At 32.6% G+C, this 24,885-nt stretch overlaps 1 protein-coding gene across 1 annotated transcript in view; it reads left to right on the top strand.

The window, feature by feature from the left end:
- The window catches only part of SCN1A (sodium channel, voltage gated, type I alpha subunit), a 179,325-nt gene that overhangs the window by 142,227 nt on the left and 12,213 nt on the right, over positions 1–24,885 (top strand). The window contains 7 exon segments of the mRNA XM_012655823.1: positions 6,472–6,592; positions 8,919–9,073; positions 10,568–10,741; positions 11,966–12,088; positions 19,261–19,542; positions 22,275–22,328; positions 23,881–24,018. Coding sequence (XP_012511277.1) covers positions 6,472–6,592; positions 8,919–9,073; positions 10,568–10,741; positions 11,966–12,088; positions 19,261–19,542; positions 22,275–22,328; positions 23,881–24,018 — 1,047 coding nt within the window.

The raw sequence follows: 24,885 nt of genomic DNA, 5'->3' as shown, positions 1-24,885 counted from the left end.
AATATTCCCAAGCTATACATCTGACAAAGGCCCGATATCCAGAATCTATAAGAAACTCAAACAAATCAGCAAGAAAAAACAAATGACCCCATTAAAAAGTGGGCAAAAAACATGAACAGATGTTTTTCCAAAGAAGAGAAACAAATGGCCAAGAAACAAAAGAAAAAAATGCTCAGCATCATTAATCATTAGGGAAATGCAAATCAAAACCACAATGAGATACTACCTTACCCTGTAAGAATGGCCATTTGTAAAAAGTCAAAAAACAATAGATGTTGGCCTGGATGCAATGAAAAGAGAACACTTATACAATGTTGTGGGAATGTAAATTAGTAAACCTCTATGGAAAACAATATGGAGAGTCCTCAAAGAACTAAAAGTCAATCTACCATTCAATCCAGCAATCCCACTTCTGGGAATCTACCTAAAGGAAAAGAAGTCATTTTATTAAAAAAGACACCTGCACCCGTATGTTCATCATAGCACAATTCGGTATTGCAAAGATACGGAACCAACCTAAGTGTCCACTAACCAAAGAATAGATAAAGAAAATGTGGTATACATACACCGTAAAATACTACTCAGCCATCAAAAAGAATGAAATAGTGTCTTTTGTAGCAACTTGAATGGAACTGGATGGCATTATTCTAACGGAAGTAACACAAGGACAAAGAATCAAACACTGCATGTTCTTATGTGCGGGAGCTAAGCAATGGGTATGCATGGTCATAGAGTGTGACTTAATGGACACTGGAGACTCAGAAGGGGAGGGGGGGAGGTGTACAACATTCAGGTGACGGGTATATTAAAAGCGTAGACATCTCTACTATACAATTCAGCCATGTAACAAAAAAACACTTATATCCCCAAATCTAATTATGTAAAAAAATAGAACGAAGGTAGTTTACAATAAAAAGCAATATGTGCCCTAAGAGTAGTGCATATAAAGTGTTGAGAAGGGTTTAGATAAGTGAGCAATTATTACTGTTCCACAACGATGGGAAAAAATAATCACTGTCAGCAAGAGCCAGAGAACATTAAGAAATTTACCTTCATAAGTGCAGCTTCTACCTGTGAAAGATAGATTTGGGAGATTTGGTAGAAATGTGAAATTGGAGACAAAATCTTCATCTGCCAGTAATATCTGAAACAGAGGCATTCATCCATTCATTTATTCACCACACATTATTGGGCATTTACCATATGCCAAGCTTTGTGGTCCACAGAGGTCTAACTAAGTTAGATGAGGCTAGGATGAGGCCTTTTTTATTTATAACTCTTCAAAGAAAAGGTGACAAAAATGAAGGGAAAGTTCATAGGAATTTGGAAGATGGGGCTGAGAAAAGAGTTCTTTCAGAGGTAAAATTAAGTCAACTTGACTTTTGATTACTGTTAATGTTTGAAATAAGTCAGAGTAAGCAAGGGGATTTTGAGTTTAGGTGCTGAATGAGTGATTGTGAACAACCAGAATGGGGAACTTGTTAAAGGAGCAGGTTTAGGATAGAAAAAAGAAGTCATTACTTTAATTGAGAGAATATTGAGTTTGAGTACCATTCGACACACCTCTGTTTTCCTGTAGTAGTTCAGATAGACTGTAGAATATACTTGTATATTAAGAAGTGTTTAAGAGTTAATTTGTAAACATGCAGAGGACCACTTGTCTAGACCTGAGAACTTCCCAAGAGTAGATATTCCAGTGGAATAATAACAAAGGCATTTAATCATCTTTTAAATCATCTTAAAATATGTAAAATATAGATTGATTCCCAACTGTATGTATTAAAGGGAAAGTATACTTAGAAGTATATTAACTGTCAATATATCACAAAGTTGAGTTATAAAACAAGAACAACTAATTTTAAAGAACATTCATAGAGTAAAGTCGAATATATTGGCAATAGCATCCTCATCTGGAGAGAGTTTGAGCCCAGTAAAACCTAGGGCAACTTTGTACATTAAAAAGGGAACAACTTATTTGTCATCATACGGGCAAGATACATCAGGGAAGGCTATTTAAGAAGGCAATCAGTAGGTATGAAATACATTAGTTTTATATTATTTTAGGTTCACATCTATTTACCTTAAGATTCACAGTTGCTGATTGAAAAACTGAAATCTAGGTGCTCAATAATTACATTTAGTAATGGATACAAAGTTTGATATGAATCTTAATATTTGTATTTTGGCACTACGTGTGAAGAACTGTGCTAAGCAAAAAGTAGGTTTTTCCAAAATTTGTAAAGACTTTATAAGTAGTATTTTTTAAAATTTTCTTGTGAGTTAAAGTAATACCATACCAAAGGATTTTATTATTGCTTGCTCTTAAGTTACTATTATGACATTTGCTTTATAACAAGCATATAATTAGGTTGGCAGAATTATCATAAACAAAAATTAAATCTAAGTCATGTCTATACTACCAAAAGTTAGCTTGTTGGAGCTGGTGAGAAAAATTCTATGAAAATACTAAATATTTGTATCATATAAAATTTCATTATTGGTTTGTGATGTGAATGGGTGGGGTATTTTGTTTTGTTTTTCACTTCAGGATTGAATTACAGATTCTCTTCATTTATTAGGCTTATCTTGATTTTTTTTTCTACAGACTATTTTCACTTTTAACTTGATGGAAGAATTATAAGTGTATGAACCCATTGTTTCTTTTGTTTCAGAAACTGTGTGGTTGCATAGAAGACAGAGCATGGGCTTTGGGCTCAAAAATAATTATTTAAAATCTTGGCTTTCTCATTTACTAGTTATATGATGTTAGTCAAGTTACTTAAACTGAGGCTTAGTCTCAGTCATCTCTAAAATGAGAACAACATTATCCACCTCATAGAATTAAAGTGTTACAATTAATGAAATAATGAGTAAAAAGTGTCTAATGCAACACCAGGCAACACAGTAGGGGGTCACACTATGTAGCTGTAATATCACAGATTAACATTGTATCCATCCATTTGTGACTTTGACTATCTTTGGCTTTGCCATTAATGTTTTACAATTTGGGCAAGTAGCACTGTTCATCAATTCCTTGATCTACAGCCTACCTGTGGTGCCTGTTTGCTTAGAAAGTAGTTTTCAAGAAACAGCAAAGTTATTCGCCAACATTTATTAATAACATATTTTAAATGGAAGCTAACATAAGGTTTCACAGAATCTTATAATATTCATAATAGCCACTATATTCTTAAAGAATTGTTCATAAACTACAAGTATTTACAAATATTTGCTCACATACTTACAATTAGTAGTAAGTTTACCTCATCTAAGATAGAGAGGGTAGAGTTTGTGTGTGTCTATTTGAATGCTAACTATTATATTGTTCAATTTGCATTTTTGATATCACTTTCCTATTGTGCTATATTCTTATTACACAAAATTGGTTTAATAATTCAAAAGAATAAAATCTGAATGAAAATAACACGAATTTAAAACTCAGATTATCTTTGTGAATTGGGACTCTAATGTAAAAACATCAGAAAAACTGTAAGTCTGCATATATTTTAAGAAAAAGCAATTCTATAAGAGTGACCATCTTATGTAAGCAGCCTAAAAATAAATGTCAAAACAAGAAATATGAAGATGAATATCTGAAAATTGAATCTTATTGATCTATTTGCCTTCTTCAGGGAATGTCATTTTGAAAACTTGTCAAAAAGTAACATGAGGTCTTTTTGGTTCTTGGAATTTCAAACCAAGTAGTCACTACTCAGATAAGTTTTTTTCTTTGAACAAATGAAAAACAATGCTTTGATTCATCAAATGAACAAATGTTTTCACTTAAAGGCAAAATAAAGATCAGTCCTTCAGAGGTATCACTAAAAGTAATACTCCTCATAAGAAAACAAATATTAACAATCCTTTTGTAATTCATAAGCATGATGATTGGGTGTTCACTCACATATATGAGATGTGCCTCCCTCAATCCTTGTTACAACATTGGCACATTACCTCTCTGATGTGAAAAAAATTTATTATGGCAGGCAAGAAAGCAAAATTAGCTCTTGGCAATATTTTATTATCAAGTGGCATAGCTATTGCATGATATTATTGGCCTAAGTGAGGAAGAACATTTTTTAAGTATATATTCATGCTAGGTTCTATAATAATTCACCTTACAGTTGGATGAAACAACTTACATCAACTTACACATAAAGAATGGATCATTTACATGTCACACTTACATGAAGATGAATTGCTCAACAACTTTTTGTTCTATCACTGAAAACCCATGTTGTCGAAAAGGAGATTTTTTTATTCTAATAATCTCTTATTTTGTGAGTCTTGATATAGATTGGAAAGGATATGTGGGGATCAGATCTAGAAGATAACAGTTACATACACCACAAGGTACATGTGCGATCGAAATTAACACTGCATCTGAATCTCTCCACATGCAAATTTATTCACGGAAAACAAAATGCTTTCCAGTTCTTAGTGTTGATGAAAATTGCTAAACTTCTCAAATCTCATTCACTGATTGTTACATGAAGAATACGCATCTTGCACAGGACTGCTTTTCTAATATGAAGAACAATGGGTGTTAAAATATTGCTCATATGGTTTTTATAAAATATGGAATGAATATTTTTGTGACACTGGTAATGCCAATAAAGGTCATTTCTATGATATTAAGTCATTTGTCGAAATGCCAAGTGTCAGCCTAGGTCTATCATTTTATAGCCAAATGATGAATCTCTATAATGTTGAGGATAAGACACAAGGATTTCTTCAGAAGACTAGATTATGAGTGGTATGATTGAGATTGTGACTAAATCCCACCATTTAATGGTTCTCTTCATTTGTCAAAGGAAGTAACCAATGACTTATTCTTGGGTGTGTTTTTAATTCAGTACGAATGTTAGAACAGAACTAAAGTTATTCAAAGCCAAACGCAACTAAAAGTAGATTAAAAATCTATTTGGTACTGTCTCCTATGTTGAACAGTCAATCTTTCAGCTTCTGAGTGTGGTATGCAGGCCAATTTAAGATTTATTGAAATGTTGAAATTAGTCTCCGTGAGAATTTTCTTTTAATTTCAGAGATCATCTTCAACTCAAAGTTTCAGAACTATGACAGAGCTACATATCATTATAGGTCCTAATGGCCTATAATTGTGAGTTAAGTTTTTCTATTTTATAGGAAATTAAAGGGGAAGAGAAGAGAGCAACTGGAAACGGACCCAGATATATAAGCTATGAGCAAATTACAAATAGTTTGGTGAAATTTTTTTTTCCACTATCAACTCTCCCCCCTTTATATGAAATTGTTATTAGTAGTTTTAATATTGTGTTTAACTTTTATTATTTACAATATTATGATAACAAATTGAATGGCTGGTTGATGCGTGCTTTTGAATGTTTATTAGGTGGTCTACACAAGTTGAAAATTTGAAAAACACTGTACTAGATTTGATAGCCTAAGGATCACAGATGTTTTAGTCATCAGTTAATATGCAACATCTAGCATATTTTTAATGTTTAATAAATATTAGTTGAATAAATTAATGAATTAGTTGCTCTCACCAAAAATTTAAAAGCCAGTTTGCTGGTTCTCAGGAAAAACATTCATGCTTAGTTCCTACCTTAGTGAGTTAAATTAATATTTTCTATTATCTCTGCCATTCTTGTCTTCTCAGAACTCTACAAAGAGAAATATGTGTCCCATAACTATTGTCAAAATATAAGAGCTATTGTTAACTGGATTTCTTCCTTTCAGCTTCACATAGCATGTTAGCCATTATTTGTTGGGGTAAACTGAATTTTCCCACACATTATTTATTTATCTCAATTTACAAGATTTACAGGCTCTAAAATATTTGCCAGAAATTTAAGTTGTTTATTTAATATGTTTAAGGTTATTTATTTATTGATTTTTTTATCTATTTCATAATAATTTCTCTCCAAAGAGCACATGGAATGTACACATATTAATATATTTATAGTAAATAACGCTAAAAACCTTAATCATCAATATTAGTGACATGAGTGAAAACAACAGGTAGTATTTGCTCACAAGTAAGGCATTGTTAAGGAAATATATGAAGTCAAACATTAATATGAAGACTAAACTAATGACATTATTTCCTTCTAAAGTAAGGATTCTCTTCTTTCTTCTCTGGTTCCCTTTCCCTTCCTCCTTCTCCTCTTTCTCCTCCTCCCTATCTCTTCTTCTGCTTCTCTAATCCATAGGACAGTGTTTTGCTCAGTATGTGTTGCTGATGGCCATTTGTAACATCAAACAGTAATCTGATCTCATACTTACATTGTGAATTATGGTAAAGGCGTTAACATAGACCCAGTGATTTTTTTATTTCCTCTTCTTATTCAATCCCTCTTTTGCACTAAACTTAAAATCTCTTTCCATCAAGGAGCATAAAAAATGAGTTCATAGTAATAATCTTTTCTTTTTAGGCCACTTATTACCAAAATTAAAGGAGTTTACTTTTCATGTCCATCTCACGTACAGAAACTTAACGAAAGCAGTAGCTCGTCGGAAGGCAGCACTGTGGACATTGGCGCACCTGCGGAGGAACAGCCCGCTGTGGAACCCGAAGAAACCCTTGAACCTGAAGCATGTTTCACCGAAGGTAAAGAAAATAGTCCTAATGTTAATCTTTCACTTTCAGAGCACAGCTTTTTTAGCTATTGGTCACCCACAATGGATCGCTTGTAATAAAATAGAACTTTACAGTAAATCTATTTCAATTACCTCCAATATGTAGACAAAGAAAAAGGATTTAAAATCTAGTGTTATTCTTTGATTATCTCTGCCCATTATGTCAAGAATTCGTGATAATGAAGGAAAAGAAATGTTTTGATGTAATCAAAACTTGTGACTAAATTTTATAATTTAAAATTTTTAAAAGAGAGATTTCGCAATAAGTTGACATTTTAAACTAATCGAAATTCTGATACACAGAATTTGCCATAAAAGTAACTTTCTGGTTATTTTTTTTTTATTTCAGGGTATTATGAGGGTACAAACATTATGGTTACGCTTTATATCTTTGCCTCACCCAAGTGAGAGTTAAAGGCAGGGAGGGCGGGGCAAGGGCAACATATGTAACCTAAACATTTGTACCCCCATAATAGGCAGAAATAAAAAATAAATAAATAAATAAATAAAACAAAATTACTAAGGGTATTATACATAAGTGGTAGTCAATATGTGCTGTGAAGTGAACAAATAAATTAAAAAATTACATATGCAAAAAAAAAGTAACTTTCTATTAAAACTGAATGAATTGCAAATGCTAAATCATGTTTTTTCATGAAGACATGATTTTCCAGTACTTATTGGATGAAGCAGGAAATAAGCACTGCCTTGGATACCTGATACCTAAACAGTGCCTAGCTGAGCCTGTGCAATGCGGGCAATAGGTATAAGAGATATGTTTTTCCTGTAAGTGGTATTTCCCATGATCTGATTTCCTTGGGATTTTGAGTTTTGGGGATATGAGTATATTTGCATATTTTCTATTTGGTATTCTTTTCCTCATAGGCCTAATATATCTTCAGTTTTTCTGTATTCTCTGTATAAATTATGCGCATTACTCAAAGTCCTCAAAACTACTTTCATCTGACCATGGTGAAAGAGTTTCTTATTCCTCTGAACAGCTGTAACAAATATACCTATCTAATTCACTTGATAAATAATCAGAAGAGTTTTGAAAACTCTTCTCTATTGAACTGTTGCGTGTGTTTTTACTATCTTCTCTCCTTTTCCTCCATTATTTCATTCCTTAGGACCTTCCTTTCTTCTTTGCTTAGTTTCTTCCTTTCTTCCTCCATTCCTTTCCTTCCTTTATTTCTCTACTTTCTCTTCCAACATACCTGCCTTTCTGTTTTCTTTTTGTCTCAGAACAGGGTACTTGTGCTTATATCTTTTTTATTTTTATTTTTTTGAAAATCCGAATTTCTTATAATGTTCTTGGGGGCAAGGTACATGTTCTGTACGTTTTAAAAAATATCTTCCATGGTGCTTATGAAGGTACTCAGAGATATCTGTTGATTAATTTGGATGTCAGAGTAAGTGAAAGCAGTGTATGAGGAAGTCAATGATAAATCAAAGCAGAACCATACAAATTGTATTTTAGTGGACTAAATTAATTTTGAAAATTACATAATCCCTTCTGGGAGCACCACAAAAAAATCTAAACAGTAACAAACCCAGCATTGTTGGAAGAGATCTACATTATTACTCTATGTCCTCTATAAAAGAGAACATTTCTGTTTATTATTATTTTCCATTTTGAAGTCCTTTTCTAAAGTGACTTCAACAGAGTGCAATAGGAGGATATAGTATAAGGCAAAGCTACTTCACATTTTTTTTTTATAATTTACAAAGTTTTTCTTAGATCATACACTGTGAGGCAGAAAAGATATTATTATCTAGGGAACTATTTAAAGAGGCTAAATAGGCCGGGCATCACGGCTCACACATGTAATCCTAGCACTCTGGGCTGAGGCGGGAGGATCACTTGAGGTCAGGAGTTCGAGACCATCCAGAGCAAGAGGGAGACTCCCGTCTCTACTAAAAATAGAAAAAATTAGCCGGGTGTGGTGGCACATACCTATAGTCCCAGCTACTCGGGAGGTTGAGGCAGGAGGATCACTCGAGTTCAGGAGTTTGAAGTTACCATGAACTAGGCCGACACCATGGTACTCTAGCCCGGGTGACAGAGTGAGACTCTGTCTCGAAAAAATAAAAATAAAAAATAATAAAGAGGCTGAATAATTCCACAACTTCACACAGTTGATGAATGTGCTTTTAGTGCTCCAGGCTTAGAGAGTTATCCTAGCAAAATAGAGATGGCAATAGTAATAAAAAGATGAAACAGGGACATACCAAAGGATATTATGGAAGCAGCAGATGTTATTTTACCTACTTCTACTTGAACATTATACCTGCAGGCTGTGTACAAAGATTCAAATGTTGTCAAATCAGTGTGGAAGAAGGGAGAGGAAAACAATGGTGGAACCTGAGAAGAACGTGCTTCCGAATAGTTGAACATAACTGGTTTGAGACCTTCATTGTTTTCATGATTCTCCTTAGTAGCGGTGCTCTGGTGAGTGAATATTAGGCAAAGGAGCTACCAGTACTAATTTTTAGAATCTTCTAATACTGATGGCTTATTAATACTTTCTGTTTTATAATCTTAGTGTCTAACAAATTTTAATTGCCACACTTTGTATCTTCCAGACTATAGACTTACTGTATAACTTTGTAGTTATAGATTTACTTTTACTATGTATACAAACATTTCTAATAAGCTAATTATTTTTTGCTTATTATTAAGTATTCCAGAAAACTTAGACATTCAACTTATTCATTATAACTAAAGAGCTTGAATATTCAATTACTAATAGCTTAATAAGAAAATAAGCATGGCAACCACAGTATTGTTAATGGAAGTCCTGTGATTGGGAATATGTATCCTCTAAGTTGTGGTGAATTTTGTTTCCGAATGGTATTATTCTTATTATCTCCTTATGGACAGTCAATAAGTGTTTAGGGACTACTTCTCTGTCTCTTTTCAATTGTGTTCACTATTCTTGTGCTACTCAGGAAACAATGAATATTGGGAACAATAAATATTATGCAGCATGCCTAAGTGATTCATTTAAGACTTGGTTTCTCTTCATAGGAAGGTGTTCATTTCATCAGAATCAGTTTACATTTATATGAGAATCATTTTAAAAATACAAATATAATATATAGGTATCATTTTAACAAACACTGATACAAAGGGAATATTTAAGCCATAACATATAGCTAGATGGATCAATCAATTGCTAGATATAGATGATAGAGTTTGCCTAATTGAAACACAATTACTTACAAGTTTCTTTAGCTTCGGTTATAATTCGAACACAGACCTATATTTACCTGCAGATTTCTCTGAAGGAAATAAATTTTCTCTACATGACACTTCAGACAAGAAATATTCTTTCACCATTAAAAGGAATGTATACTTAGAAGTAAAATATCAAGAGAGGTTCATATTTAGAAGAATACATCTTAGGATCTAAATGAAACATAATTTCATTTTATCATCATTGTTATACTATATCTCTGCTGAGAAATACAAACAATTAGCAAAACGAATAAACAACAAAGAAGCAGATAGACCCAAGTATTTAGTAAAATCGAACACTGTAATGATCAATTATGATTTCTGCATTCATTTTTATTTCTTCAACCTCCTTTCTATGGCATAAAAGCCAATATAAGAAAGCAAAAGAAATGAAACAAAAGGAATATGTACCTCCAACTGGGGCAGCCACATCAGGATATAACATCAAGGACTATTTTTTGAACAAGTCAAATCAATTCTTTGGAATTACACTTTTCTTGTCTTCTGGCTATAATACCAATGGAGAGTATAACATTTCCCCTGATTAGATAATGAGAAGGCCTTTGAGAGGAAATAAAACAGTGATACCTACTGTTCCTCTGCTCTCCTAGTCCAATAAAATGCCAAATGCATATATAATCAGAGAAAAAATTTATAGAGCATAATCGTTTTTGAAAGCTAAAATGCATAACTCTTCCTTTATAGGCATTTGAAGATATATATATTGATCAGCGAAAGACAATTAAGACTATGTTGGAATATGCTGACAAGGTTTTCACTTACATTTTCATTCTGGAAATGCTTCTAAAATGGGTAGCATATGGCTATCAAACATATTTCACCAATGCCTGGTGTTGGCTGGACTTCTTAATTGTTGATGTAGGTATCTTTCACGTCTTTGTCATTCAAGGTAGTTTGTCTTATTTACATTCTAATTCTAAAATAGTGAACCTTGGACCACGATGTTATGTTGGCAGGATATGCTACTTAGCCACTAAACTCACTCACTGAATGAGAGTGTAGTTTTTGGAAGACATGGAGTACTGATTTAAAATAGCCTTAGGGGAAGGACTCTATAGTAGTTACCTAACAGAAAAAGCTGAAGGGGAAAAAGAAATCAGCAGCTTATAGGGAAAGTAGGGAAATCAGAAATGTAAAGGTCATGTTATTTAAATCTCTTATATTGTGAATCAGACAAACTAAAGTTTGTATCCCAGCTTCACCACTCACTGGTTTTGTGCCACTGAATAACTTACTTGGCCTCTGACTCTGTAAATGGTGATATTATTTGTACAATGTTAAAGGCACTCAATAAACAGTGATGATGGTGGGGACTACTGTCATTTTAAAATAATTCTCTCTGATCTACTTAAAATGTTTAAAGGGTAGACTTAAAGAGTAGGTTATATAAGTTATAACTCCATTATGGGAAATAACGTATGCAGGGTGCAGGGAAAGACAAGTTACTTTATGCAGTGGTGGCACTTTTCCTAGAATGGAGACTAGATTTAAGGCAAACCCATAATGTACCAAACAGCCTTTTATAGAATTTATATATCCAATGATTAACACTTCATTTACCCTAAAACAAGTCCCTGAGATGTGTTAAAGTTAAACATCATGTTTCATATTATCAATTTAGCGTAACTTAAGCTTCAGAAAACTATGCTCAAAATATCATGACTTCATAGGGAGAAGTTTTATCCCAAAAGAATATTAATCCAGCAAGATTATGAAGGTTTCATGTGGAAAATGTTTCTAGAGCTAAGGATCATGGATACATTACACCTCCTTGATTCTGAACAAAGGCAAATTTGAAAATCTTCATAATGTTACAATGAAATGAGTGAACTGAGAGAAACCTCAAAGAAATAATTGCTTTATCATGTCAAAAAAGGGGAAAGTATCTAATATCGAGGTTTCAAGTGTTAAAAGTTACATCATATTTCAATTCCTTATAATTTTTTACACTAGATTTTAAGTCTAATTTAACCTTCTTGACATTTCCTGGGTTTGCTTTTCTCTATTTTGCTTATTACAGATCTGAGCTTTTTGGTAGAAGAAAGGTGATTTTATTTATTATTATTATTTTTGTGTGTGCAGGTTTCATTGGTCAGTTTAACAGCAAATGCCTTGGGTTACTCAGAACTTGGTGCCATCAAATCTCTCAGGACACTAAGAGCTCTGAGACCTCTGAGAGCCTTATCTCGATTTGAAGGGATGAGGGTAAGGAAAATGAAAGAATCTGAAGTATTGCATATAGCCAGAATTAAATTAAATTAAATTAAATTTAGAAAAAGGAAAACCCATGCATGCAAAAGGAATGGCAAATCCTTGCAAAATTGCTACTTTACCTTATAATCTGTTGCATATTTACTTCTAGGTGATATGCAAGAGAACTAGGCCTTTCTTAAAATGATATAATATCATTTACCTGCTGTGCTCATTAAGATGACTTTATTTCCTAATCCATCTTGGGAGTTTCCTAACAAACCTGTATACAAAAAAGTAGATGCACTATTAAAGTACTATATGTAATGATATAATAATAATAAACTAAAGTGAACTCTATATCATGTACTTCTTTGCAATGACTTATCTGTACTTCATGAGTTTTATTGAAAATATGCATCACACATGTGCCTAAGTATGAGTGTAAAGGAAAAAATGAAGAGTTTTCAAAATTTTTGTCTGTATAATGCCAAAGTTTGCATTATTTGAATATATTTAAGGGTAGATATTCAATATTGACTGAATTTTAAACTTTTTTAAAATTATATTTAATATAGTCTCAATGCCGTATTAATCTTCTTAATTTACATAAATAGTAACACTAACTTAAAGATCACATATAAATCCACACTTTTTATGACAGTAAAGTAAAACATTTGTAACAATGATCAGAAAATATAATTTTGGGCTCATTATCATAAGTGATTCATGAATTAATCTTAAGTTAAATCTCATTTGTCAGAGTCCCACAAAATTTTATATTACTCATTTTAAGGAAACATTAACCATCCCCCAAGATCCTTAACAGATTAGAAATTTTGCCATTTGACTTGTTATTTTCCATACTTTTTTTAAAAACAAGAAGCATTAATTTATGTAAGGTGTATCATATAAAAATTTGTTTTTTTAAAAAAATCAATTTTTTTTAGCAAAACAAGTATTGCTCTTTTGCTGCTTAGAGTTTAGTTATGTTTACAGAAACTAAGCTGTATTGTACACTTCCATTTGCATTTTGTAGGTTGTTTATAATTCTCTTCTAAATTAAAATTTATTATAAATGTCACTTTTTAAGAACATAAGACTTGTCTTTGATTTCCCTATCATATATGAAAACTTTTTCCTCATTAGAAACAATTCAACAAAGGAGACATAAATAGTCCTTTTTAACTTCTCATAGAAATCCTCACATGTTCACCAGAATGTTATCAGAAATTCTTTCCAGGTTATGTAAAAATTAAATTTGTTTTCTAATTAACTTGTCACTTTTTTTTTTTTCAGACTGGCAGTTTCAGCTCTGAAGAAAAATATCATTTTCATACATTCTACTTGAAAACATGTTACCTGAATCAAAATAATACAATTAAAATGCTTCTGAAATCTGAACAATGCCAAGTATTTGAAGCTGTTATAAATATTTCCAATTTGACTTTTTGGAAGTTTATTAAATCCATGAGTCAAATGGTCAGATATTCCCATATGTAACACTTTATTTTCCTAACAAGTTGATCTTATAGATCTGCTTTTAATTTTTACAGAAATAACCTTATCTATAATTATTAATTAATGATGTTTTTATGTTAAAAGAAGAGGTTAGTTGAAATTTGGAGTTTTAAAAACATAAACTCCGTATAGATACTGATTGATTATGAAACTAATCATTTAAGTTGTCAGATTTATGAATATGACTTCATTCCTCATAACAAAAGCGTATACACAGCTTCAAAATGTCTAAGCTCTTTGACACGTTTGGCATTGTAGAGTCAAAATAACCTTTTTATTGATTCTATTTTTTGTATTTCTAGTTTTGAAATTTTTTACTTCATAAAAATATAGTCAAGAATGATGATAAGGTTGGAGATAATGATGACGATGATGATTGGGAAGTGAGATTTGAACATATTCAGAAACTCTCATTTAATTCTTTTCCCTAGTAGCATAAAATCGCAATAGCTGTGTCAAAGCATAACTCAGGCACTCATTTTATTTTTGTTGTTCTGTCACTTTTTCAAAGCATGTGCTTTTATGCAACATTACTGACTAAAGCATGTTGTACAGTGCTTGAGAAGAAGTTAGAAAATAACAAAAAACTATCATCACGTTGCACTTTGTGTTTTGCATGTTTTATGCACATTTCTGGCTGACAGCTTTTAAATACTTATTGTATTTCAAATTTCCAGTCCAAATTTTTCAACTTGTAAAACTGAACTGAGTGAACTAATGTCATGAGTATCTAGGGTAAAATAAAATTTTTATTTAAATTTGTATTTTTAATTTCCTAATCTAGGAAATCTTAAATACCTTCTTTTTCAAAAGAACTCAAGTCTTAATTGATAGGGAAACAGAGAGCATCATATTCAAAAAGTAACACCAAATGTTCTGTCATATCAGATTTCTAACTAATAACAAACTATATATTTCTATTTTATATAGGATAATCTTGCTCCAACTTGGATGGGGTGGAGCGCTGGTTCCTCCCCTCAGCCCTTTATTATGGGTACTGTATTACCCCTTTTGCTACCTTTAATCCTTGCGCTGTGACTTATGTGTAGTGGGATGAGGGAGGGATTGGGAAGGGTACTACTGCACCACGGTAGGGACAACACAGTATATACATCCTGATCCCCTATTTATCATTGTCTTAAATTTCTTTTGAAAAAAATACCTTTGTGAATTTACCCTCTATGGATTTTAACTCCAATGTTTGATATCTTTATTAAGTTTCATTGAATATGATTTAGTTATGTGTATGCTGAATTATCCATTTATGGGAAGATTATTCAATTGGTATGGGTGGGGGACCCTGGTGTAGGATGATTGTGTGAAAAAAATTTTTAATTTGTCAAGCTGATGATGCTGTTTGAGGCATACAACCCCTGCCCTATAGTACATTTGTCCGGGTCCTGAAAATGGCCAGCTAGACACCAGCAGTCAGGTGTTGACATGTGTAAGCAGATGCTAGGTGCAGTATTCCAGGTTTCATAAGACTGGTATTGATGGTGTGACCATTCTCATTTTTTATTCAGTGTAAGTTCGTAGGGGTTATTTTTAATATGTAACAAGGCAAAAATACATTAAGAAAGAATTGAATAAGCACGTGTGATTTGTGTTTTAAATGGAAAAAGTTAATATAAAAGAATCCATTTATTTGAATTATGCAGAATAGAACACTCACGTAGACATAAAACAAAAACATCTCATCGTGAATATTAAGAGAGAATTTAATGTGTAAACTCACTTCTCAGAATGAGTCACTCCCAACTAAATTCCTAGATTCTTAGAAGATATTACAGTGAAAACATACATAAAAATGGATCTACATTTTATTTATTCTTGAGGGTTAAGCATATGGTACAAGAATGAGAGTTTTAATTTTTTTAATTTAATTTTTTTTTTTTTTTTTTTGAGACTGACTCGCTCTGTTGCCCAGGCTAGAGTGCAGTGGCGCAATCATAGCTCACTGCACCTTCAAACTCCTGGGCTCAAGCAACCCTCCTGCCTCAGCCTTTTGAGTAGCTGGGACTATAGGCATAAGCCACCATGCCCAGCCAATAGACTTTACTTCTGAGGGAGACAAAAAGTTAGGACTTTTGTCTGGATAATTGACATCATAGCTTCCAAAACCAATTGCCTTAATTAAAACCTGCAACACAAAATAATTGTTAGATTTTTTAAAAAAGATTCTATTACTGTTCTTCATACTCAAAAATGTATGATTTCTACTTTGTCAACTTTTGATTTTTATTCCTATAGTTTTTCTCTAATTAGAGAAGCATTAGAATGCACAGGTAATATTCATTTGAAGTTCAAAGACAATTCATTCAGACAAGAGTATGTATCAAAATTTCTAACACTAATTTGCATATTTAATTATCAATCCCTCATTTAGTGTTCATTTAATAAAAAAATGCAGATAATGAACCAGAAATAGAAAGAGTTTCTATAAGAATTAGTTGAGTTAGAATAGAGAAATTTTATTTGATGATGTTTTGAAAAAGGTTTATGAGAAGAAACAACCCTAGTACAATATTAATTCAATAAGATAGTTACTTTCTTAGACATCTCCTTTCATGCAGCTTGAAACCTCATTCTGTTCTTTCCAATTTATTCAGACCAATTGTTCCTTCCCGACACAGGAACCAATTACTGCAGTTCCCTCATGGGAATCAATTACTGCAGTTCCTTAGAGACTGAAACTGAAAAAAGTTAATACATCTCCCTCTCTGCTGAACCAGGGAATGGCTTGGGGCTCTTGGGAAAAGACAATCTTTTCTATGATCCTTCATTGTCTAATTTAATGAAACCTTAAATATGAATGCACCTTTGTATAGTGAATTCCCCCATACTATGCCAAATGTTTTCTAAGTTCTTTTTTCTTAGTAAAATAAAACATTTCTCTGGGCCAAAGGTATGCCAACTTTGCAAATCACATCCTGAACTACACTGCTCCAGAGCACATGCTTACTTTGGGAATTCCACTGTTAGAGTTAATTTTAACTCAAAACCAATCCCCAGTTTTAAAGTAAACCTCTTAAACTTACAACCTAACCATAGACTTTTTCTTGCACTCATTTCCTTAGTTATTTTCATCCCATATCTAGAAATAACATTTAAAAATCATACTTTGATCAATAAATACTTAGCTAACCTTTACTTCATTTTTTCATTCTTTCATTCAACCATTTTTGTATTCCTATATTCAAGTCACCCAAGACCTTGGAGGATTCACAAATATATTTTCCATCTTAAATTTTTAAAAAATCTTATAATCTATCAGGATTATAGGAATACAATTAACTTTAATACAGAGCAATACAGGTACCAGATAAGTGGGAGCAACTCTAAGGAGAACTAATGAGATAGATTGGATGCTACTCCTTGTCTATTTTCTGAACTTCACCTGTTTTAATCTCATGTTTCTCATTTGCCAAATGAGAATACTACACTAAATTATCTCTAAAGTTTTGTCCAGCACTAGAATTCTGATTCTTGAATTCAAAGGAGAAAATACTTGTCTTTATTTAGGAGGCTAAACTTGAGGGTGATGTTGGGCTCTCCAAAAGAAGTGCTATTGGAGCTAAAGCCCTTGAGAAGGGAGACTATCTCAGAAGAGGAAATACTAGAGAAGGAATTTCAAAGGAAATGGCAGCTCAACTATTTGGCAATTATACTACCAAGTGGCCATTCTATTAGTTGGTGTGGCCTGAAGTGTAGGCAGCCAAGGAAGTTAAAACTAGAAATGTAGATTGATGACTGATGTGAATATTAAGGTAAAAAAAAAAAAATGTACTTGGTAGTCACTGGGGGGCGGGGAGGTGGCAATAAATAACTTTAAAGTGAGACTTGGGGAAGATTAATTCATCTCACATGGATTAAAGGAAGGAGAAAGTTAGGAGACCCTGACAAGAATGCAGGTGTGAAGTAACAGAGGGCTGAACTAGGACGGTGACTGTGACAATGGAAAAGAAATGGCAAAGGTGAGAAACGTTTTGAAGAAAAAAGTGTGAGATCTACAGATCAATGTGAAAAGAAATTCAAGAAATAGATACAGGTAATCAGTGTTCCGTCCATACTCTAAATTGGGTGTTGAAAGTAAAGTACACATTTTTATATGTACTCTTTGTGTGCACAGTAGAAATAGCACTTTAATCTGGATGGTAGACAAAATATTTGGAAAAGGAGGGAAATGAATAGTAAGTTGATTTCAGCATTCAGATCTCTAATCTGAAAGAAATCTAATTGTATCTGTGCATTTAAAATAAAGTATAAAATAAGGATTTATTAAGTCAATTGCATTAATGCAGACAGTCACATGAGGTGGGTAAGGTGCCACGTGTCAGCTTGGTAAGCTGCATGGGCCACATCACTGGGTTCTGCCTGGATAACTCAACCTGAATTCATTTTTTCATCTCTATTTCTCCGCCTTTGTCATTACTGGTATTATTATTTCCTTTGGCTCGTTTATCACACTATTTTACAAAAGATCTAGAGTTCTTTACAGACTTTAAACAGGGCTCAGAAATATAAGAAATTGGTTCATGTATTCTTTTTTTTCAGACAGGCAATCTAAATACTGTTTTCTAAAAATACTCTATCAAAAGGCAGATTGAAGATATTTTGATGCCTGTTGTTTACCTTGGATCAGATTGATAAGACTAATAGAGGTACATAAGTAGAATTAAACTTAGCTATTAATGTTCAAGTTTGAGGCATCTGCCATTTATGAGCATTTTAGAGCCTGTCTTCACCTTCCCTCTTAGCTACTCATGTGCAGCTCCAATGGGATCTATGGAGGGGGAAACAAGGACAGCCATCCCTACAGTGTTGCCATGAATGAAAATTCAGCTTTTTAATTTGTGGTCCAGATTAAAGATAAGAGGGGGGAAAAACATGCTTCCATAGAAAAAATGTAGATAATAATCGTGCATAGAACTTCATGTGATCACATCAGATTCGAGGACTATGTATGGCGTCCCTCCTTTTCTTATTTTCCTAAGAAACTGATTCCTATCATGTTTCATTTAAAGTAAGTTTATTGAATTAAACTCAGTAAATGAAACAACTGACATGACTGGAGCTTGAAATAAATGATGTGATGATCTAATGAAATACATAATGCAAATTGTCTTGCTTCTTATGCAAAAATTATTAGTCATAGCAATGCATGAATAATTAAGGAGAAAATTATATTAGGTATTTAATAGTATTTTTATATTTATACATCTGAATTTTTGTTTATTTTAAAACTATATTGGTCAAGTAAGCTCAGGTCCAATGTTTTAATTTTGTTCTTTAATATACTGCCTTTTTTAAATAAGTTAATCTTCTGTGTAGGATTTCCTACTTTTCTTCCCATAAACAACATGTGTTCTGACTTCATCTGGCAGCAAGTTTCCCTGATATTTGCTTTTCATTTAACCCTGTAGTACTTCTCCCTCCATTTTTTAGAACTTTTTTTCATTTCTTTGTTATATTGCCCATATTTGTTTTCCTGTGTATTAAGAAAAAAATAAATTTTATTTTAAGATTTGTTTACTTTCTTTTAAATATTCTAGAATAAACAGTCTTGATATAAAAAAAATAGAGAGACCAAAGATTACTAGGGGAATGTCTTTTCTTTTTTAACAGATAAGAATTCTGACACTTCTTTTTTTCCATTTGTATATTAGGTGGTTGTGAATGCCCTTTTAGGAGCAATTCCATCCATTATGAATGTGCTTCTGGTTTGTCTTATATTCTGGCTAATTTTCAGCATCATGGGCGTAAATTTGTTTGCTGGCAAATTCTACCACTGTATTAACACCACAACTGGTGACAGGTTTGACATCAACGAAGTGAATAATCATACTGATTGCCTAAAACTAATAGAAAGAAATGAGACTGCCCGGTGGAAAAATGTGAAAGTAAACTTTGATAATGTAGGATTTGGGTATCTCTCTTTGCTTCAAGTTGTAAGTGAACACTATTTTCTCTGAATTTTTTTATTTGTTTGGATAATAACAAAGTAATGACATCATCTATTATTTAATTACTAAGAAGAAAGTTTATAACATATTTCTTTTTTTTTTAAATTTTGATTTATTAGTACACGTGTATGAGCCCAGATAGGTAGAAACTTTATTACAGACATAGTCAATAGTGGGCAGATATTCTAGGTCTTTCCAAAGGTCTTTTTCTCTGTTTTCCTAATTTTCTTTTTTTATATATATTGCTCTTTCTGTATGAACAAGTTGATCAATAAATCAATAGCTTTGCTATTTTTTCTATTGAAATTGGAAAGCTTGTTTCACTGCTAGATCACCCTCCAAAACACACACACTTAACACACCTATCAAATAATTGGAATGTAACTAATTAGTAAAGATTAACTGCTGCTGAGTTATATCATTTGTTTGAAGTTTGGGGAATGATATTTCGGTTTTAGGATTCAATCCTCATAGTGAAACAGAAATAACAGCTGGACACCCCTGGACACAAAAACAAAACACAAACAGGTGTTGTCTTACAATAAATGACCCTTCAGCACCATTATTTAAGTCTATTTTATCTTAAATATTAATTTTTTTCACTACTGAGTCTCTAACAAAAACATTCATAATTGTTTTAAATACAAAATATGGTAGCTCTAAACATTTTCATTTGATTTTGTTTTTAGCTGCAGCAGTATCATAAAAAAGCCATGAAGAGTCAGATTATTTGAAAAACAGTAAAAAATTCTGCTCTGTTTTGGCCACCAAAAACTTAGCTTTAAAAAAAAAATCAATATAATTTCTTCCCTTGTGATTCTACAGAATCTTTAGGGTAGAAATCTATTTCTGTTCACTAGGGTTATATTTTTAGTTGTTTAGCCAGGAAACTAAGCAAACAAACCCACACTGGTCAAAACACTCTTGGAGCTCTTTCAAAGGTATCTATACTATGATTACTTTACAAATTCTTCCAACCTTTTTATTGGAAATTTTAATTTCTCTTCTGAACATTTCTGACCTACTCTGAATGTCTATGCAATTAAAAAAGGGATTTAAATAATCTGGCAAGAATGATTTCTTTAAATATTATAGTAAACACATTATGATATTTCCTTGGGCATTTATTCTAATTCTTCACTAGTAACCACACTTGTAAGTATCACTCAAGTATATCACTTCATCCATAAAATAAAGGAAAGGATCATTTAAAATATTAAACAATCGGCCGGGCGTGGTGGCTCACGCCTGTAATCCTAGCTCTCTGGGAGGCCGAGGCGGGCGGATTGTTTGAGCTCAGGAGTTCCAGACCAGCCTGAGCAAGAGCGAGACCCCGTCTCTACCAAAAATAAAAAGAAATTAATCGGCCAACTAAAAATATATAGAAAAAATTAGCCGGGCATGGTGGCGCATGCCTGTAGTCCCAGCTACTCGGGAGGCTGGGGCAGTAGGATCACTTGAGCCCAGGAGTTTGAGGTTGCTGTAAGCTAGGCTGACGCCACAGCACTCACTCTAGCCAGGGCAACAGAGTGAGACTCTGTCTGAAAAAAAAAATTAAATAATCCTTTAAAATGCTAAGCGATTCTGAAATTATAGAGTGAAGGTCCTGCACCAAGCCCTTAAATAAATTCTGCTACGAAAAATAAAAAAAAAAAGCCTTTAAAATACTGCATCACATTTGGCTTTTTACAGAACCACCTCTGTGATGATTAGTGGTTTATTGAAATGATTCCTTTAATCAATTTTTTCTGTTTCTGTACTAAGTGTATGATGGACTTATCCTATCACTGACCTAAGCCATTGACACATTCAACATTTTTCTCCTTGATGTACAAAAACCTTCTGTTTTCTAACTAAGAATCATTACTTTCTTTTCACTGCCATCACATACACCCTCACCTGACCTTCTCATGGAATCCACCGCTTCACAAGTGTTAGTGTTACAGAAATGAAGATATGCTATGATATAGATGCCAAAAGCCTTGCTAGCCTCCCTGGATAGTTAGGGACTAATCCTCTCAGGACAACAGGGCTCAAAACTCATGCCCTAGGACAAATAGCAAACCACTATAAATTATCAGACTTGGTATCCCTTCAGCTTGAGAATGTCAAGTGTCTACTGTACTGTATTTTCACTTTTCTGACCCATATTAACCCATTCTCTTCAATAATTACAAAGACGAAAGTATAGTGTAGTGTTTTGCTTCGAAATTCTTAAAAGAATAGTTGCAATTCTGCCTTTATGTATACCTGTATGATCCTTAGATTGTGCAATAAAGAGAAATCTTAAATTTTCAGTCACTCGAATTACTTTCTAGATAGATTTCAGCAGATGATCCTCAGATCTAAGTTGCAATTATTCGGCTGCTAGAGATATTGCCAAATATGTTGGAATTTGTAAGACTTTCTAAAAGTGTTCTACCAAAGTTTAATAGCACTTTAAATTGCATTATTCCAGTAACTTTAAAGAATTGAAAAGTACTATGAGTTTGTTATTAAGCAGGAGGATATATCAAATGACTATTTTGTTCAGTATGTATTCTAAAAATGAAAAGTTTTACTAAGATATTGTCTTGGTCCAAAATCCACGTAAAATTTGTTTTGAAATGTCTGTCAAAATATTCCTTTTTATAAAATATATCAGTAAGGAAATTTATTAAACATCGAGTTGGAATTATTTTTACTCTGAAGTAAAATATGCATGTCCTTCTTAATAGGCCACATTTAAGGGATGGATGGATATAATGTACGCAGCAGTTGATTCCAGAAATGTAAGTATTCCTCATATTCTAAATGTTTTTATGATATTGATTAGGTGGTTAAATTAACTCAACAAAGTGTCGGCAGCCAAATGAAATGTTGATTATGTTGATTAAAAGTATTTAGAAAAAAGTATGACAGGTTAATGTTCAAGTATAGCACTGTTTATCAGAAAGATCTCACTAAGATAAATCAAAACATAAATTATTTTGAAAATCAGACAAAAATAACACAAATTCATCTGTTTAGTAACTAGCAAATGTCACTCTTAAATATTTTTTAAATATTTTTTAATATTTCCTTTTTATCTATAAATTATATAATAAGTAGTGATGTTGGTGTGCAGGAGCACATGTGAAGAAATATATAATTTCCATCAGTAGTTGAAATGTATAGTTACCCTCCATACTAGCAGGAAAAGTTATGGATATTGTCCTGGCAGCCTTAGATTTCTGCGATCATCTCTATCAAATAATCATATTTCAAATCATGTAAAAGCATGGTTTTATATGATTTTAGCATCCATAAATTTGCTGGAGCCTTTAGCAATGCTGTTATCCCTTCTGTGGCCAACAGATGTAAGTTTATAACACTAAAGTAAAGACCTACTTTATTTTACTTCAGCCTCTTTCATGCTTCATGCTACAAGCTAAAATTCATGCTCATTCCAACTCTGCTCTTCAAAACTTAGTAAAATTTAGTATTTTTCCACCAGCCTACATCTTTCCATTCTGAAGCCCAATCTGTTTAGTCTATCATCATAAAGAATAACCCCCATCCCTGTAATCTTTAAACTGACCTAATAGAGTTTGACCTTATCTTTCTTGAAGTACATTTCTCATAGCTTTAGTTTTATGTTGAGTATCTTCCTGATAACTTCCATAGTTATTTTATTTCACTTTGTTACTTATATTTTGTTTCGTGTATTTGGTTGGTTTTTAACGTTGTTGTCCTGAGAAGGACATGAATCTGTAAGGAAGCTATCTATGGTGTCTCTCTTGCCCCTTTATTAAGTTATGTGATAACTCAATGCCTGTTTGTTATAAGCACAATCTAAGGATTAAGTTATCAGTTAAGGATTTATAAAATAGACTGTGCAATTGTCTACTCAATCTGAAAAATTCAATGACTGTTATAATATTAGAGTATGATGCCAAACATCTAAATGAAAAACTTAATTCTTATTTGCTACATTAATTCATGCTTACATGAATGATTGCTTTTAAGCATATTCAATACATATTTATAAAGTAAAATTTTTTTACTAATTTTTAAATTACTAAAATTGAATACCTTAAAAACTTGCTAAATTTAGCACATTACTGTCCAAACAGAAAAATATTAGTTGTGTTTATAGTTATAAAAAATAGATTCTAGAGTGTCATAATAATGTTTTTCATGTGAAAAACAACATAATTTCAGAGAGCTTTTTGGAGATACTTGATGCAGAAAAAACCTGAAGTATTACTATGAATAATATTTTCTATTCTCATGAAAAAGTACTATGATATTTCCAGCATTAACATGTATTATAATATTTTACAAAATATTCTCCTTTGGTAGGTGGAACTTCAGCCTAAGTATGAGGAAAGTCTGTATATGTATCTTTACTTTGTTATTTTCATCATCTTTGGGTCCTTCTTCACCTTGAACCTGTTTATTGGTGTCATCATAGATAATTTCAACCAGCAAAAAAAGAAGATAAGTATTACTAATATTTTCTCTCTCTCTGAGATAGAAAAATTATTCTTCAAAATGTTTTCTCCACCAAATGAACACTTGAATTCAGAAACCAAAGGAAAGTATAATTAAAACCTATTTTTCTTCCTCTCCCTCTACCATCCACTACTCATTTGGGGCTGTAGAAAGCTAAGAATAACAGTTCCACTCCTTTGTACATAGGCTCACAAAACTTTTCTCCTTTTTTTTTTTTTTTTTTGGTTTTAATTATTAAGAAGCCACTTGTTCTGTCATTTAAAAGAAGACAATGAGAAAAGAACTAGAAAACAACCCAGGCATATACACTTTTCCGGAAGGCAACTTGTTTTATCCCTGCAACCCCCCGGTGTGAATGCACCCATGCCACTGCCCCTCACTGGCATCAAACATTCTCTTGGTTTTTTAATACTTGGCATTTGTTACATAAACACTATATTTGATTTTAATTTTTATGGCTTTTATGATTCATAGATTTGAACATGTTGTTAAGTATTTTTTAGCCATTTATATCTCTTCCTTTATGTATTCTTGTTTAATCTCATGTGCTCATTGTGTTTGCTTATTGCATAACGAGTGCTTTCTTTCACTATAGAACATTCCTTCCCCATGCCCTTTTTTCTTATTACTAATAGCATTCTGTAGTCCATATCAGGCTACTTCATGTCACTTTCTAGCCTGCATTCCAATCCTCTGTCCCAACTGGCATGTCCCATACTTGCCGTGCTATGAGCTCTGATTTATCCCCTGACTCTCCTACCAACTAGTCCAGTTTTCTTCCCACGCCTTTGTTCCAATTCTTGACTGAGTCGAAGTGACTTTTTATGAGTAAATTCAAACATACTCAAGTCT

The sequence above is a fragment of the Propithecus coquereli genome, unplaced genomic scaffold (assembly GCF_000956105.1).
Source record: "Propithecus coquereli isolate 6110/MARCELLA unplaced genomic scaffold, Pcoq_1.0 Scaffold49, whole genome shotgun sequence".
Taxonomy (NCBI): Eukaryota; Metazoa; Chordata; class Mammalia; order Primates; family Indriidae; genus Propithecus; species Propithecus coquereli.
The sequence above is the reverse complement of the archived record's forward strand: the minus strand, read 5'-3'. Positions and strand labels throughout refer to the sequence as shown.